General features: G+C 57.2%; 2 protein-coding genes across 5 annotated transcripts; both read right to left on the reverse strand.

The window, feature by feature from the left end:
- Positions 1 to 1,446: 1,446 nt before the first annotated feature.
- LOC101947376 (platelet glycoprotein Ib alpha chain-like) lies at positions 1,447 to 9,872 on the reverse strand. 3 transcript variants are annotated; one of them, XM_065594321.1, is made up of 3 exons: positions 7,767 to 9,865; positions 6,218 to 6,990; positions 1,447 to 1,658 (listed from the first exon to the last, which is right to left on the reverse strand). In XM_065594321.1, the coding sequence occupies exons 2-3, from the start codon at positions 6,985 to 6,987 to the stop codon at positions 1,643 to 1,645; spliced, it is 786 nt and encodes a 261-aa protein (XP_065450393.1). In that variant the 5' UTR covers positions 6,988 to 6,990; positions 7,767 to 9,865; the 3' UTR covers positions 1,447 to 1,642. The 3 variants fall into 3 exon arrangements, with proteins under 3 accessions (XP_065450393.1, XP_065450391.1, XP_065450392.1); XM_065594319.1 differs by having other exon boundaries at positions 1,447 to 6,990; positions 7,767 to 9,872; XM_065594320.1 differs by lacking the exon at positions 7,767 to 9,865 and adding an exon at positions 7,282 to 7,755 and having other exon boundaries at positions 1,447 to 6,990.
- A 151-nt stretch (positions 9,873 to 10,023) lies between these two features.
- LOC101947654 (platelet glycoprotein Ib alpha chain-like) lies at positions 10,024 to 13,687 on the reverse strand. 2 transcript variants are annotated; one of them, XM_065594322.1, is made up of 2 exons: positions 13,497 to 13,687; positions 10,024 to 12,717 (listed from the first exon to the last, which is right to left on the reverse strand). In XM_065594322.1, exon 2 carries the CDS (start codon positions 12,712 to 12,714, stop codon positions 10,840 to 10,842), a length of 1,875 nt encoding a protein of 624 aa, XP_065450394.1. In that variant the 5' UTR covers positions 12,715 to 12,717; positions 13,497 to 13,687; the 3' UTR covers positions 10,024 to 10,839. The 2 variants fall into 2 exon arrangements, with proteins under 2 accessions (XP_065450394.1, XP_065450395.1); XM_065594323.1 differs by having other exon boundaries at positions 13,058 to 13,687.
- Between the last annotated feature and the right edge of the window lie 416 nt (positions 13,688 to 14,103).

The raw sequence follows: 14,103 nt of genomic DNA on the forward strand, positions 1-14,103 counted from the left end.
TGCTGTTCTGAGTCCTTCACCCTCATTCCTTAGGTTATGGTGCCACCAGGTGGTCATTTCATTTCCCTCCTGGATTTTACACAGAAACACAATTTTCTGTGCACAGATCAATGGACAGCATATTTCAGATGGCTGCCCTCGGAACTGGTGGAGGGATGTTGGTGGGAGGTGAGTTGTGTCTCCATGACAGGGACATCTTTGTCCTTTCCAGCACCCTCATCCCCCTTTACTCTGCAGGCCATGACAGGGGGCAGGGCAGGGCTGTAAAAAACCCATCCAAACCCAGGTCCCTTTATAACATGCCCAGAAACGATGGCTTCTAATCAGCCCTCAGCTCAGTTATCAGCATATGGGAAAGAATGGTCTGAAATTGGTAAGATCTTGTTATTTTTACAATATATTCCTTGCATGCTCTGGAGCATTAACACCGCAGGATTGACTTCTCCATGCTACTTGGGGGGGGGGGGGGGGGGCAGAGATCTGACAAAATATTGGCTCTACTGATATTTGAATATTTAAATCTTTCTCTGTTTTGGAGGGGTGAGGGGTAGATTTAAATGAATGTAGTCTCTCCAAAAGAAGAAATGTTTCTGTGGAAATTACTAAAATTTTAAAGGAAAGGAGTGAAACAAAATGGCCACACATTGCATCAGAACCTAAGAAATGAAAAACAACACACATCTTTATACACCAAACTTGTTGACATGCAACTCAACTCAACAATGCGCATCATCACAGGAACTCTCCAACCAACTCATCTTCCATGGCTTCCAGTTCTCAGCCCTCCTACATCAGGAGGGCGACTGCAGCTGGCAAGCTGCTTGGGAAGGTAAATGCTAACCCAAGCTTGCCCTTGCTCAAAGACCTTTTTGGCTCACCAGCCACATGTCTTTCATCACAACACCCACTGTGGTCAAGGCTGCCATGTAGGGTTGCCAACCTGCCAGAATTGCCCTAGAGTCTCCAGGAATTAAAGATCAATCTTTAATTAAAGATTATATCATGTGCTAAAAACTCCAGAAATATGTCCAACCAATATTGGCAACTCTACTGCCATGCCGGGATGTGACAGTGGAGTCCTTGTGGGGGGAAGAGTAGTGCTTAACACGAATCACCAATCAGTTCCTCATCACAGACCCTACTGCTCGCCTGCCTGGCTTTGACTTGCCACGTCATCATTGGGTCCTTCTTAACCAATTCCGGGCTGGGCAAGGCTTATGTGCAGCCAACCAGCACTGTTGGGGTCTTCGAGACAACCCAAGCTGCAGCTGTGGCGCAGATCAAATAATGATACACGTTGTTGAGGAATGCCCACTTATCAAATTCAGCAGTGAGCTCCGAGAGCTCCACTTGGCCACTGAAAATGTTATTGCTTGGTTTGGAGAACACACAAATGCTAAATAAATAAATAACTGTTGACTCTGCAAAGTGATTTAACTTGACTCCTTTACATTTAAAGACATTTAATTCTATACTAGGCAAACGATAAGAACAAAGCAATTTCAGTTATTGTGACATTGTGAATCTTATACCAATTGTAAAAATGTATTCCAAACTTGAGCTTCCTGTTATTTAAGGCCAGGTTTCCAAGTTCAGGTCCAAATGTTAGCAGTTTATTCCTTTGAAAGATGGGGGATGTTGGTCATCCGAGAATGTCACTGTGGGAACAAGACCGGGAAATATTATCTACAGTCATCCATCAGGATCACTCAGCTTGCTACCAACCACTATAATAGCGTAAACTGAGCAAGATGGACTAATGTATTGTCCATCCATTTAGGAGAGTCGTGACATTTCCCTTATGTGAATATGATTTTTGACCTCAATGAGCTGGGAAACATTAAATACTAGACTACATTTAAAACAAGAGCAATTGAAAAAAATAAGGAAAATGTATCATCTCTGCTTTGTTTCAAACCGGGGACCTGTCAGATGTCAGTCCAAGATGTTAATCACTACATTAGAGAAACCACCTGTGGGTTTATGTCCCTTGTGGTATATAAAATAATCAAGTCTCATTCTCCCATAGAATTGGAGAAAACTATGTTCTAAAATTTGAATGAAATCAGATTATACAATATACTTCCCAGGTCTCCATTTTTATTTCATTCCAGATAAACTTTTGTTGCCAATTCTTTGATTTGATCTCCCCTTCTCATATTACAAGCTCTTTTTTCCTTCAAAGGAGTTGTGTGGTTACTGGGACTGGCTGCTAAACTAACCGGATCCCTTCTTGTGTCATTGGGACAGATTTGGCATGTGACCCTACACTATAGCAATGCCCCTTAAAAACCTGGACTGTCATTTGCTCTAGCTCTGAAACTGAAAGACAGGAAAAACAAACAAAAACTGTAGACTCCTCACATCTCCACAAAACCATCTGTGATTTCTCTTTAAGACTCTCAAGGAGCTCTCCCATATGAAATGGGGGTTTGGATTATATATTGTGTGTGTGTTAGTTACAGAGGAAGTAGAAATTAGAAAGTGCTCTAGCCGCAGTTTAATGAATGAAGTGGGAAATCAGACACTTATATAGGAAATGGAACCAGAACTTGAAGCCATTAAACAATCATACAACTATCCACTCTTCTCTTTCCTATCAGATGCTGCTGCAAATCAGCTGCAAGGTGGGGGAACTGGCCATCTTAGCGTGCTGGGGACTGGGAGATGGGGCATTTCCCCTCTAAGGGGCACTGACCTTGGCTCCCATCTGGCCCCAGGGCAGGAGACTTGCTGGCTCAGGGCAGCGGGGAGTGGGACATGCAGCCTCTCTTTTCTAGTGGGTGCAGCTTTGATCTAGCCTCAGGGTAGGGGATTGGCAGGCTGAGGGGAGTGGGGAGCAGGACATAGGGCCTTTCCTTTCTAGGAGGCGCCAGCTCCAGTCCAGCCCCAGAGTGGGAAATTGGCTGGCTAAGGGCGGTAGGAGATTAGGCATTTCCCCTCTAGAGGGCACTGGCTTATGTAGCCCCAGGGGAGGGGATCTAGCCAGCCCAGAGTGGTGGGGATTGGGATATGGGGTGTTTTCGCTCTAGAGCAGGGGTCTCAAACTCAAATGACCATGAGGGCCACATGAGGACTAGTACATTGGCCAGAGGGCCGCATTACTGACACCTCCCCGCATGCCTCCCTCGGCCCCGCCCCCACTCCACCCCTTCCATGAGGCCCTGCCCCTGCCCCGCCTCTTCCCACCCCTTCCCTGCCCCCATTCCAACCCCTTCCCCCAAATCCCCACCCCAACTCTGTCCCCTCCCTGCCCCCAGGGGGTGCAGGAGGGGTGTGGTGGGAGCTCAGGGCAGGGAGTTGGGGTGTGGGGTGCAGGAGGGGTGAGGGGTACAACAAGGGCTCAGGGTGCAGGGTGCGGCAAGGGGATCAGGGCAGTGGGTTGGGGTGCAAGAGGACTGCGGGGTGCGGCATGGGGCTCAGGGCAGTGGGTTGGGATGCAGGAAGGGTGCGGGGTGAGGCAGGGGGTCGGGGTGCAGGTTACGGCAGGGGGTCAGGGTGCAGGGTGCGGCATGGGGCTCAGGGCAGTGGGTTGGGATGCAGGAGGGGTGCAGGGTGTGGCAGGGGGCTCAGGGCAGGGGGTTCGGCTGCAGGAGGGGTTCGGGGAGCAGGATCTGGCCCAGCGCGTACTGGGGGCAGAGCAGGGTCCCTGCCTGCTGCCTACCTGCCCTGCCCCCGCAAGAGGCTGGAACGTGGGGAAGGGGGGGCGGGTCAGGGTGCGGCAGGGGGATCAGGGCAGTGGGTTGGGGTGCAAGAGGAGTGTGGGCTGCGGCATGGGGCTCAAGGCAGTGGGTTGGGATGAGGCAGGGGGTCGGGGTGCAGGAGGGGTGCAGGGTATGGCAGGGGGTCAGGGTGCAGGGTGCGGCATGGGGCTCAGGGCAGTGGGTTGGGATGCAGGAAGGGTGCGGGGTGAGGCAGGGGGTCGGGGTGCAGGAGGGGTGCAGGGTATGGCAAGGGGTCAGGGTGCAGGGTGCAGCATGGGGCTCAGGTCAGTGGGTTGGGATGCAGGAGGGGTTCGGGGAGCAGGATCTGGCCCAGCGCGTACTGGGGGCAGGGCAAGGTCCCTGCCTGCTGCCTACCTGCCCTGCCCCCGCAAGAGGCTGGAACGTGGGGAAGGGGGGCGGAGGGGCTGTATGTTTCTGTTGCTTGAGGCACCGCCTCCAGCAGCTCCCATTGGCCGCGGCCAATTGGAGCTGCTGGGGGCGCTGCCTGAAGCAACAGCCACACACAGCCGCTCCGCCCCCCCTTCCCCACGTTCCAGCCTTTTCCCGGAGCTGCGGAGGGCAGGGCAGGGCAGGCAGGGAGCATGCCCTGCCCCTGGTGCATGTCCGGCCGGAGCCGCTCTGGTAAATACTGGGGGAGGGCGGGGGGCTCGCGGGCCGCAGAAAATCACCCTGCGGGCCACGTGTTCGAGACCCCTGCTCTAGAGCATGCTGTCTCTGAGCCACCTACAAGGCAGGGGAACTGGCTGGCCCAGACAGGTCAGGGAATAGGATATGGGGCCTTTCCCATCTGGGGGAGCATGCAAAACTGAGCATCATTATTCACCTCCAGCAAAGACCACAAGCAGCCTGGTGTTTTTGAACTGTGACCTAGCTGCATCCAGGGAAGGTCTTTATTCTGTGATTAGCCAATGGAACTACCTGCCACAGGATTCAAAGTAGGATCAACATTTCTGTGGATTATAAGAACAGCCAGAGACCTGATACAGAGAGGAGGAAATATCGACAAGGCTCTGCCAGGGCACAAGCCAGCCCTGAACTGCCTGGTTTTAAGGGGAAACTGCCCCTCTGGACAGTTATTCCAGATCTGGCCTCTGCAGCAGGGGTGTGCATGGGGGAGCTCTACAGGGTTAGAAGAGCCCATTGGTCTGAGGCAGGAGGGGCATCTGGGAGCCAGAATATATGGGTTCTACATATATTAAGGGACCCTCCCAGCTACTGCAGCAGTGGGAGGAATCTTGTCCCCGGTGCACAGTGGGTGAGATCACAGCAACAGAACTGGAATTAGAACCCAGGCGTCCTGGCGAGCAGTACCCCCTGCCTTAGCCCCCAGGACCCTGCTCCCCAGCCCCAACAATAGAACCCAGGTGTCCTGCCCCCCTTAGAGGGTGGTGGTTGCATATTTCACCCTGACAGCCCTGATAGCTGCTTCCCCCCTGTCTAGGCTGTAGGCGGAGGGAGCCCGCCAGGGGCCCAGCCCCCCCACACTCAGCAGCCTCCTGGTAACACGTCGGAAGGAGGGCACAGGGGGGTCGCGGTGGATCCGCAGCTCCTTGGTGGTGCGGAAGGTTGGGGGCTCTATGGGGCTCCTGAAGCTGCTAAGATGCATCATGGGGGGTGCTGCCCCCTCCCCCTTTCTCAGCAGCTGGTACCGCACCAGCCGTGCCCCCGGGGGACTCCTCAGAGCTGGGCGATACCAGCCCAGATATACCCAGCCCATCCAGCCCAGGAGAGCCAGCATGGGCAGCAGCAGCAGCAGCAAGGAGGCCAGGTAAAGCGCCAGGTGCAGCAGGCAGCAATGGGCTAGCACCCAGTGGCCCCACTGTGGGCCCGCCCTGCCCTGCTGATGACCAATGGGCATCGCTGGGGGTGGGGTGGGGCATGTGCAGAGGCGGGGAGCCCCCATCGGAGGGGGTGGCTGGTGGCAGGGGGTGATGTGGAGAGGGCTGGTATGGAAGGGAGGCGAGGGGATAAGGGAGGTGGTGGGAGTCATGGGGGTGCTGGGGAGCCATGGGGGTGCAAGTTCTGGGGCAGTAGTGGGAGGCATGGTGGTGGTTGGGGGCAAGGTGGTGGAGGGAGAAGTAGTGGGAGGCACAGGGGTGGTTGGGTGTAGAGTGGTGGAGGGGGCAGTAGTGGGAGGCACAGGAGTGGTTGGGGGCTGGTTGGTGGAGGGGGCAATAGTGGGGGTCACAGGAGTGGTTGGGGGCTGGGTGGTGGAGGGGGCAATAGTGGGGGGCACAGGAGTGGTTGCGGGCAGGGTGGTGGAGAAGGCAATAGTGGGGGGTACAGGGTTAGTTGGGGGCAAGGTGGTGGAGGGGACAGTAGCAGAAGGCACTGGGGTTCCCTCCTCTGTCATTGTCCCATTGATATCCAAGTATGTGTCCCCTGCTTTGCTGCAGGCCTGCTGGAACTCGAGGACAGGGCTCCCGTGGTGTCTGAGGGGCTCATCGCACACGGGGCTCTGGGGATCATTCTCAGTCAGCAGCTCGTCTGACCTCTGCTCCTGGATGTAGATGCTGAACTCATTCTCCTCAATCCAGCCCCGCAGATAGGCCAGGCCACAGTCACAGCGCCAGGGGTTCCCTGCTAGGTAGACATAGTCTAATGTGTGCCCCTCGGGGAAGAAGCCGCTGGGCAGAGTGCGGAGCTGGTTCCCTGACAGCCTCAGTGTCTCCAGCTTCAGCCCAGCCAACAGCCCCCGCGGCAGCTCCTCCAGGGCGTTATCAGACAGGTCCAGGTCCTTCAACATGGCCACGCCCTCAAAGGCCTCTTCTGGCAGCGTCCGCAGCTGGTTCCCCCGTAGATTCAGCTCCGTCAGGTTCCCCACATCCCGGAAGGCCCCTGGCAGCAGCCCTGAAATGTTGTTGTGAGCCAGGACCAGGCGGGTGAGGGCAGGCAGGCCCTGCAGTGTGGGCAGCACCCCCAGGGCATTGTGGGACAGGACCAGCTCCTGCAGCAAGGGCAGGGGGGGCCCAGTGTGCAGCGCACCCAGTGCATTGCCTGACAGGTCCAGCTCAGCCAGCTCCGGGAGGTGCTGGAAGGCGGCAGTGGAGACGGACGCCAGGCGGTTGGAGCTGAGCAGCAGGATGCTGGTGTTCCTGGGCAGGGCAAGTGGCACCACGCTGAGCCCCTTTCCGGAGCAGTTCACCTGCAGTCGGTCCTTGATCAGGTTCATCTCGGACGGGCATGGCTCCCCTGGACCCACAGCGCCAGCCACAGAGAGCAGGGCCAGGAGGGCTAGGTGAGGTGAGATGGGGCACAGCATGGTCTGCACGGGAGACAAGAGGATGCTCAGGACACAGACATCACAGGGCATGTCTACACTAACCAGCTCAGACTGCAACTGAGACTTGTGACTCCCCAGTCTGGAGTGCTGGGGACAACTCCCGGTGGGATATCCCACAATGGTCCCATCTAGACCAACCCAGCTGGTGCTGCAACAGAGTTGGGTCCCCTGAGCAGATACTAGCTCTAATAACAAGGGCTCCCTAACCCCCCAGTGCCCTCTGTCCCATCAGGCACCTGCACCCTGACCACACTGGGGACCAGCTACACTAACCCTGCTGGTGCTGTAACAGTGTCAGGGAGCTGCCATTAGCACCATGGACAAGGAGTTGACTCCCCCACACCTCCAGGTTGGACTAAACTCAAAAGGTTTGAATCTATCCCTGTAGTTTCCTTTTCACCTAATCCCGTATCTTCTGCTCCCCTTATAGCCACGGCAGCTGGTCCAGCCAGGAGACGCCCCCCCGCCGCCAGGTAATTACCACATCCAGTCCCCACCTGCCTCTATCACCTGCCTTTGCTTCAACCACTTCCCCCAGTGGCATCTGCGTGAGGGGAGCACGATTAAAGCATCTGGCATTTAGTGCCTTCAGCACCAGGTGAGGGATCACTGTGTAAACAGCCTCTGTGCCCCACTCCAGAGGGGGTACATCCCTGGATTAAACAGCTTCCCCGCACCCGGAGTTTCCTGTACAAACAGCTGCCCCACCCCAGAGGTGGCTGCATCTCACTGATGCTTACCCGTCCCTATGGACTCACCTGGGGTCTCTGCAGGGGTTGCTCTCCCACCTGTGTCGCCCTCACTCCCAGCTGTGGATTGAGAGGTTGCTCTGGGGGTAGATTTTCCCACTGTGCTGACTGACTGCATCAGGCATCCTGAGCCCAACCTCATATCAGCCTCTGCAGCTGCTGGGGGGTGGGTATGTGGTTTTCTGTGATATCAAACAGACACTGATCCCGCCTTCCCCATTCCTACCCTCAAGGCATTAAAAGCCCCCATAGAAGTCACATCAGAGTCCAGCCAGATTACAGGTGGGGACTGCTTTCTGATCCACTCCATAAACTATTGCCCCACTCCAGAAACTGTACCACAGAACCGGGCAAGGGATCCCCATACAAATAGCAGGTATACTCCGGAAGAGGACACATCTTAGTGCGAGGCAAATGATGGTTGTACAACCAGCTGTCCCACCCCAGAGGCATCCGCATTACAGCACTGGGCAAGAGCTCCAATTATAAACAGCCTTTGTGCCTTTCCCCAGAGGCGGTTGCATCTAGATTAATAAATTCCAAGGCCAGAAGGGACCACTGTGATCATTTAGTCTGACCTCCTGGCTAACACAGGCCAGACACCTCCTCCCAAATAATCCCTAGAGCAGAGCTTGTAGAAAAACATCCAATCTTGATTTATAAATTGTCAGTGATGGAGAATCCACCTTTGGTAATTGGTTCCAGTGGTTAATTACTCTCCCCATGCAAAATTGAGGCCTTATTTCCAGTCTGAATTTATCTAGCTTCCACTTCTAGCCATTGGATCCTGTTCTACCTTTCTCTGCTAGTTTGAAGAACACATGATCAAAGATTTGTTGCCCATATAGATACTTATAGAGGTAACCAAGTCACCCCTTAACCATCTCTTTGTGTGTATGTTAGTTACAGAGGAAGTAGAAATTAGAAAGTGCTCTAGCCGCAGTTTAATGAATGAAGTGGGAAATCAGACACTTATATAGGAAATGGAAGCAGAACTCGAAGCCATTAAACAATCATACAACTATCCACTCTTCTCTTTCCTATCAGATGCTGCTGCAAATCAGCTGCAAGGTGGGGGAACTGGCCATCTTAGCGTGCTGGGGACTGGGAGATGGGGCATTTCCCCTCTAGAGAGCACTGACCTTGGCTCCCATCTGGCCCCAGGGCAGGAGACTTGCTGGCTCAGGGCAGCGGGGAGTGGGACATGCAGCCTCTCTTTTCTAGTGGGTGCCAGCTTCGATCTAGCCTCAGGGCAGGGGATTGGCAGGCTGAGGGGAGTGGGGAGCAGGACATAGGGCCTTTCCTTTCTAGGAGGCGCCAGCTCCAGTCCAGCCCCAGAGTGGGAAATTGGCTGGCTAAGGGCGGTAGGAGATTAGGCATTTCCCCTCTAGAGGGCACTGGCTTATGTAACCCCAGGGGAGGGGATCTAGCCATCCCAGAGTGGTAGGGATTGGGATATGGGGTGTTTTCGCTCTAGAGCAGGGGTCTCAAACTCAAATGACCATGAGGGCCACATGAGGACTAGTACATTGGCCCAAGGGCCGCATTACTGACACCTCCCCCCCGCCACCCTCAGCCCCGCCCCCACTCCACCCCTTCCATGAGGCCCCGCCCCTGCCCTGCCTCTTCCCACCCCTTCCCTGCCCCCATTCCAACCCCTTCCCCCAAATCCCCACCCCACTCTGCCCCCTCCCTGCCCCCAGGGGGTCCAGGAGGGGTGTGGTGGGGGCTCAGGGCAGGGAGTTGGGGTGTGGGGTGCAGGAGGGGTGAGCAGTACAGCAAGGGGTCAGTGTGCGGCAGGGGGATCAGGGCAGTGGGTTGGGATGCAGGAAGGGTGTGGGGTGAGGCAGGGGGTCGGGGTGCAGTGTATGGCAGGGGGTCAGGGTGCAGGGTGCGGCATGGGGCTCAGGGCAGTGGGTTGGGATGCAGGAGGGGTGCATGGTGTGGCAGGGGGCTCAGGGCAGGGGTTCGGCTGCAGGAGGGGTTCGGGGGGCAGGATCTGGCCCAGCGCGTACCGGGGGCAGGGCAGGGTCCCTGCCTGCCTTCCCTGCCCCCGCGCTGCTCCGGGAAGAGGCTGGAACGTGGGGAAGGGGGGGCGGAGGGGCTGTGTGTTTCTGTTGCTTGAGGCACCGCCTCCAGCAGCTCTCATTGGCCGCAGTTACCCGTTCCCGGCCAATTGGAGCTGCTGGGGGCACTGCCTGAAGCAACAGCCACACACAGCCGCTCCGCCCCCCTTCCCCACGTTCCAGCCTTTTCCTGGAGCTGCGCCGGGCAGGGCAGGCAGGCAGGCAGGGAGCATGCCCTGCCCCCGGTGCATGTCCGGCCGGAGCCGCTCTGGTAAACACTGGGGGGCTCACGGGCTACAGAAAATCACCCTGCAGGCCACGTGTTCGAGACCCCTGCTCTAGAGCATGCTGTCTCTGAGCCACCTACAAGGCAGGGGAACTGGCTGGCCCAGACAGGTCAGGGAATAGGATATGGGGCTTTCCCATCTGGGGGAGCATGCAAAACTGAGCATCATTATTCACCTCCAGCAAAGACCACAAGCAGCCTAGTGTTTTTGAACTGTGACCTAGTTGCATCCAGGGAAGGTCTTTATTCTGTGATTAGCCAATGGAACTACCTGCCACAGGATTCAAAGTAGGATCAACATTTCTGTGGATTATAAGAACAGCCAGAGACCTGATACAGAGAGGAGGAAATATCGACAAGGCTCTGCCAGGGCACAAGCCAGCCCTGAACTGCCTGGTTTTAAGGGGAAACTGCCCCTCTGGACAGTTATTCCAGATCTGGCCTCTGCAGCAGGGGTGTGCATGGGGGAGCTCTACAGGGTTAGAAGAGCCCATTGGTCTGAGGCAGGAGGGGCATCTGGGGGCCAGAATATATGGGTTGTACATATATTAAGGGAGCCTCCCAGCTACTGCAGCAGTGGGAGGAATCTTGTCCCCGGTGCACAGTGGGTGAGATCACAGCAACAGAACTGGAACTAGAACCCAGGCGTCCTGGCGAGCAGCACCCCCTGCCTTAGCCCCCAGGACCCTGCTCCCCAGCCCCAGCAATAGAACCCAGGTGTCCTGCCCCCCTAGAGGGTGGTGGTTGCATATTTCACCCTGACCGCCCCGATAGCTGCTTCCCCCCTGTCTAGGCTGTAGGCGGAGGGAGCCCGCCAGGGGCCCAGCCCCCCCACACTCAGCAGCCTCCTGGTAACACGTCGGAAGGAGGGCACAGGGGGGTCGCGGTGGATCCGCAGCTCCTTGGTGGTGCGGAAGGTTGGGGGCTCTATGGGGCTCCTGAAGCTGCTAAGATGCATCATGGGGGGTGCTGCCCCCTCCCCCTTTCTCAGCAGCTGGTACCGCACCAGCCGTGCCCCCGGGGGACTCCTCAGAGCTGGGCGATACCAGCCCAGATATACCCAGCCCATCCAACCCAGGAGAGCCAGCATGGGCAGCAGCAGCAGCAGCAAGGAGGCCAGGTAAAGCGCCAGGTGCAGCAGGCAGCAATGGGCTAGCACCCAGTGGCCCCACTGTGAGCCCGCCCTGCCCTGCTGACGCCCAGCCACGGGCATCGCTGGGGGTGGGGTGGGGCATGTGCAGAGGCGGGGAGCCCCCATCGGAGGGGGTGGCTGGTGGCAGGGGGTGATGTGGAGAGGGCTGGTATGGAAGGGAGGCGAGGGGATAAGGGAGGTGGTGGGAGTCATGGGGGTGCTGGGGAGCCGTGCGGGTGCTGGGGATGCAGGTTCTGGAGCAGTAGTGGGGGGCAGGGTGGTGGCAGGGACAGTAGTGGGGGGCACGGGAGTAGTTGGGGGCAGGGTGGTGGGGGGCACAGGGGTGGTTGGGGGCAGGGTGGTGGAAGGGGCAGTGGTGGGGAGTTTGGGGCTGGTTGGGGGCAGGGTGGTGCAGGGGGCAGTAGTTGGGGGCACAGGGGTGGTTGGGGGCAGGGTGGTGGAGGGGGCAGTAGTGGGGGGCCCAGGGGTGGTTGGGGGCAGAGTGGTGGAGGGGACAGTAGTGGAGGGCACAGGGGTTCCCTCCTCTGTCATTGTCCCATCGATATCCAAATCTTCATCATTGTCTGTGTCCCCTGCTTTGCCACAGGCCTGCTTGAACTCGAGGACAGGGCTCCCGTGATGTCTGAGGGGCTCATCGCACACGGGGCTCTGGGGATCATTCTCAGTCAGCAGCCCGTCTGGGCTCTGCTCCTGGATGTAGATGCTGAAGTCGTTGTCCTTGATCCAGCCTCGCAAATAGGCCAGGCCACAGTCACAGCGCCAGGGGTTCCCTGCCAGGAAGACGAAGGCAAACATGTGGCCCTCGGGGAAGAAGCCGCCGGGCAGAGTGCGGAGCTGGTTCCCTGACAGCCTCAGTGTCTCCAGCTCCAGCCCAACCAACAGCCCCAGCGGCAGCTCCTCCAGGGCGTTATCAGACAGGTCCAGGTCCTTCAACATGGCCAGGCCCTCAAAGGCCTCTTCTGGCAGCGTCCGCAGCTGGTTCCCCCGTAGATTCAGATCCATCAGGTTCCCCACATCCCGGAAGGCCCCTGGCAGCAGCCCTGAAATGTTGTTGTGAGCCAGGGCCAGGCGGGTGAGGGCAGGCAGGCCCTGCAGTGTGGGCAGCACCCCCAGGGCATTGTGGGACAGGACCAGCTCCTGCAGCAAGGGCAGGGGGGGCCCAGTGTGCAGCACCCCCAGGGCATTGTGGGACAGGTCCAGCTCAGCCAGCTCCGGGAGGTGCTGGAAGGTGGCAGTAGAGACGGACGCCAGGCGGTTGGAGCTGAGCAGCAGGATGCTGGTGTTCCTGGGCAGGGCAAGTGGCACCACGCTGAGCCCCTGTCCGGAGCAGTTCACCTGCAGTCGGTCCTTGATCAGGTTCATCTCGGACGGGCATGGCTCCCCTGGACCCACAGCGCCAGCCACAGAGAGCAGGGCCAGGAGGGCTAGGTGAGGTGAGGTGGGGCACAGCATGGTCTGCAGGGGAGACAAGAGCATGCTCAGGACACAGACATCACAGGGCATGTCTACACTAACCAGCTCAGACTGCAACTGAGACTTGTGACTCCCCAGTCTGGAGTGCTGGGGACAACTCCCGGTGGGATATCCCACAATGGTCCCATCTACACCAACCCAGCTGGTGCTGCAACAGAGTTGGGTCCCCTGAGCAGATACTAGCTCTAATAACAAGGGCTCCCTAGCTCCCCAATGCCCTCTGTCCCATCAGGCATCTGCACCCTGACCACACTGGGGACCAGCTACACTAACCCTGCTGGTGCTGTAACAGTGTCAGGGAGCTGCCATTAGCACCACTTACAAGGAGTTGACTCCCCCACAGCTCCAGGCTGGACTAAACTCAAAAGGTTTGAATCTATCCCTGTAGTTTCCTTTTCACCTAATCCCGTATCTTCTGCTCCCCTTATAGCCACGGCAGCTGGTCCAGCCAGGAGACGCCCCTCCCCCCCCGCCAGGTAATTACCACATCCAGTCCCCACCTCCCTCTATCACCTGCCTTTGCTTCAACCACTTCCCCCAGTGGCATCTGCGTGAGGGGAGCACGATTAAAGCATCTGGCATTTAGTGCCTTCAGCACCGGGTGAATGATCACTGTGTAAACAGCCCCTGCACCCCAATCCAGAGGTGGTACATCCCTGGATTAAATCGCTTCTCCCCACCCGGAGTTCCCTGTACAAACAGCTGCCCCACCCCAGAGGTGGCTGCATCTCACTGATGCTTACCCGTCCCTATGGACTCACCTGGGGTCTCTGCTGGGGTTGCTCTCCCACCTGTGTCGCCCTCACTCCCAGCTGTGGATTGAGAGGTTGCTCTTGGGGTAGCTTTTCCCACTGGGCTGACTGACTGCATCAGGCATCCTGAGCCCAACCTCATATCAGCCTCTGCAGCTGCTGGGGGGTGGGTATGTGGTTTCCTGTGACATCAAACAGAGACACTGATCCCGCCTTCCCCATTGCTACCCTCAAGGCATTAAAAGCCCCCATAGAGGTCACATGAGAGTCCAGCCAGATTACAGGTGGGGACTGCTTTCTGATCCACTCCAGAAACTATTGCCCCACTCCAGAAACTGTATCACAGAACCGGGCAAGGGATCCCCATACAAATAGCAGGTATACTCCGGAAGGGGACGCATCTTAGTGCCAGGCAAATGATGGTTGTACAACCAGCTGTCCCACCCCAGAGGCATCTGCATTACAGCACTGGGCAAGAGCTCCTTTTATAAACAGCCTTTGTGCCCTTCCCCAGAGGCGGTTGCATCTAGATTAATAAATTCCAAGGCCAGAAGGGACCACTGTGATCATTTAGTCTGACCTCCTGGCTAACACAGGCCAGACACCTCCTCCCAAA

Source organism: Chrysemys picta, chromosome 4, assembly GCF_011386835.1.
Source record: "Chrysemys picta bellii isolate R12L10 chromosome 4, ASM1138683v2, whole genome shotgun sequence".
NCBI lineage: Eukaryota > Metazoa > Chordata > Testudines > Emydidae > Chrysemys > Chrysemys picta.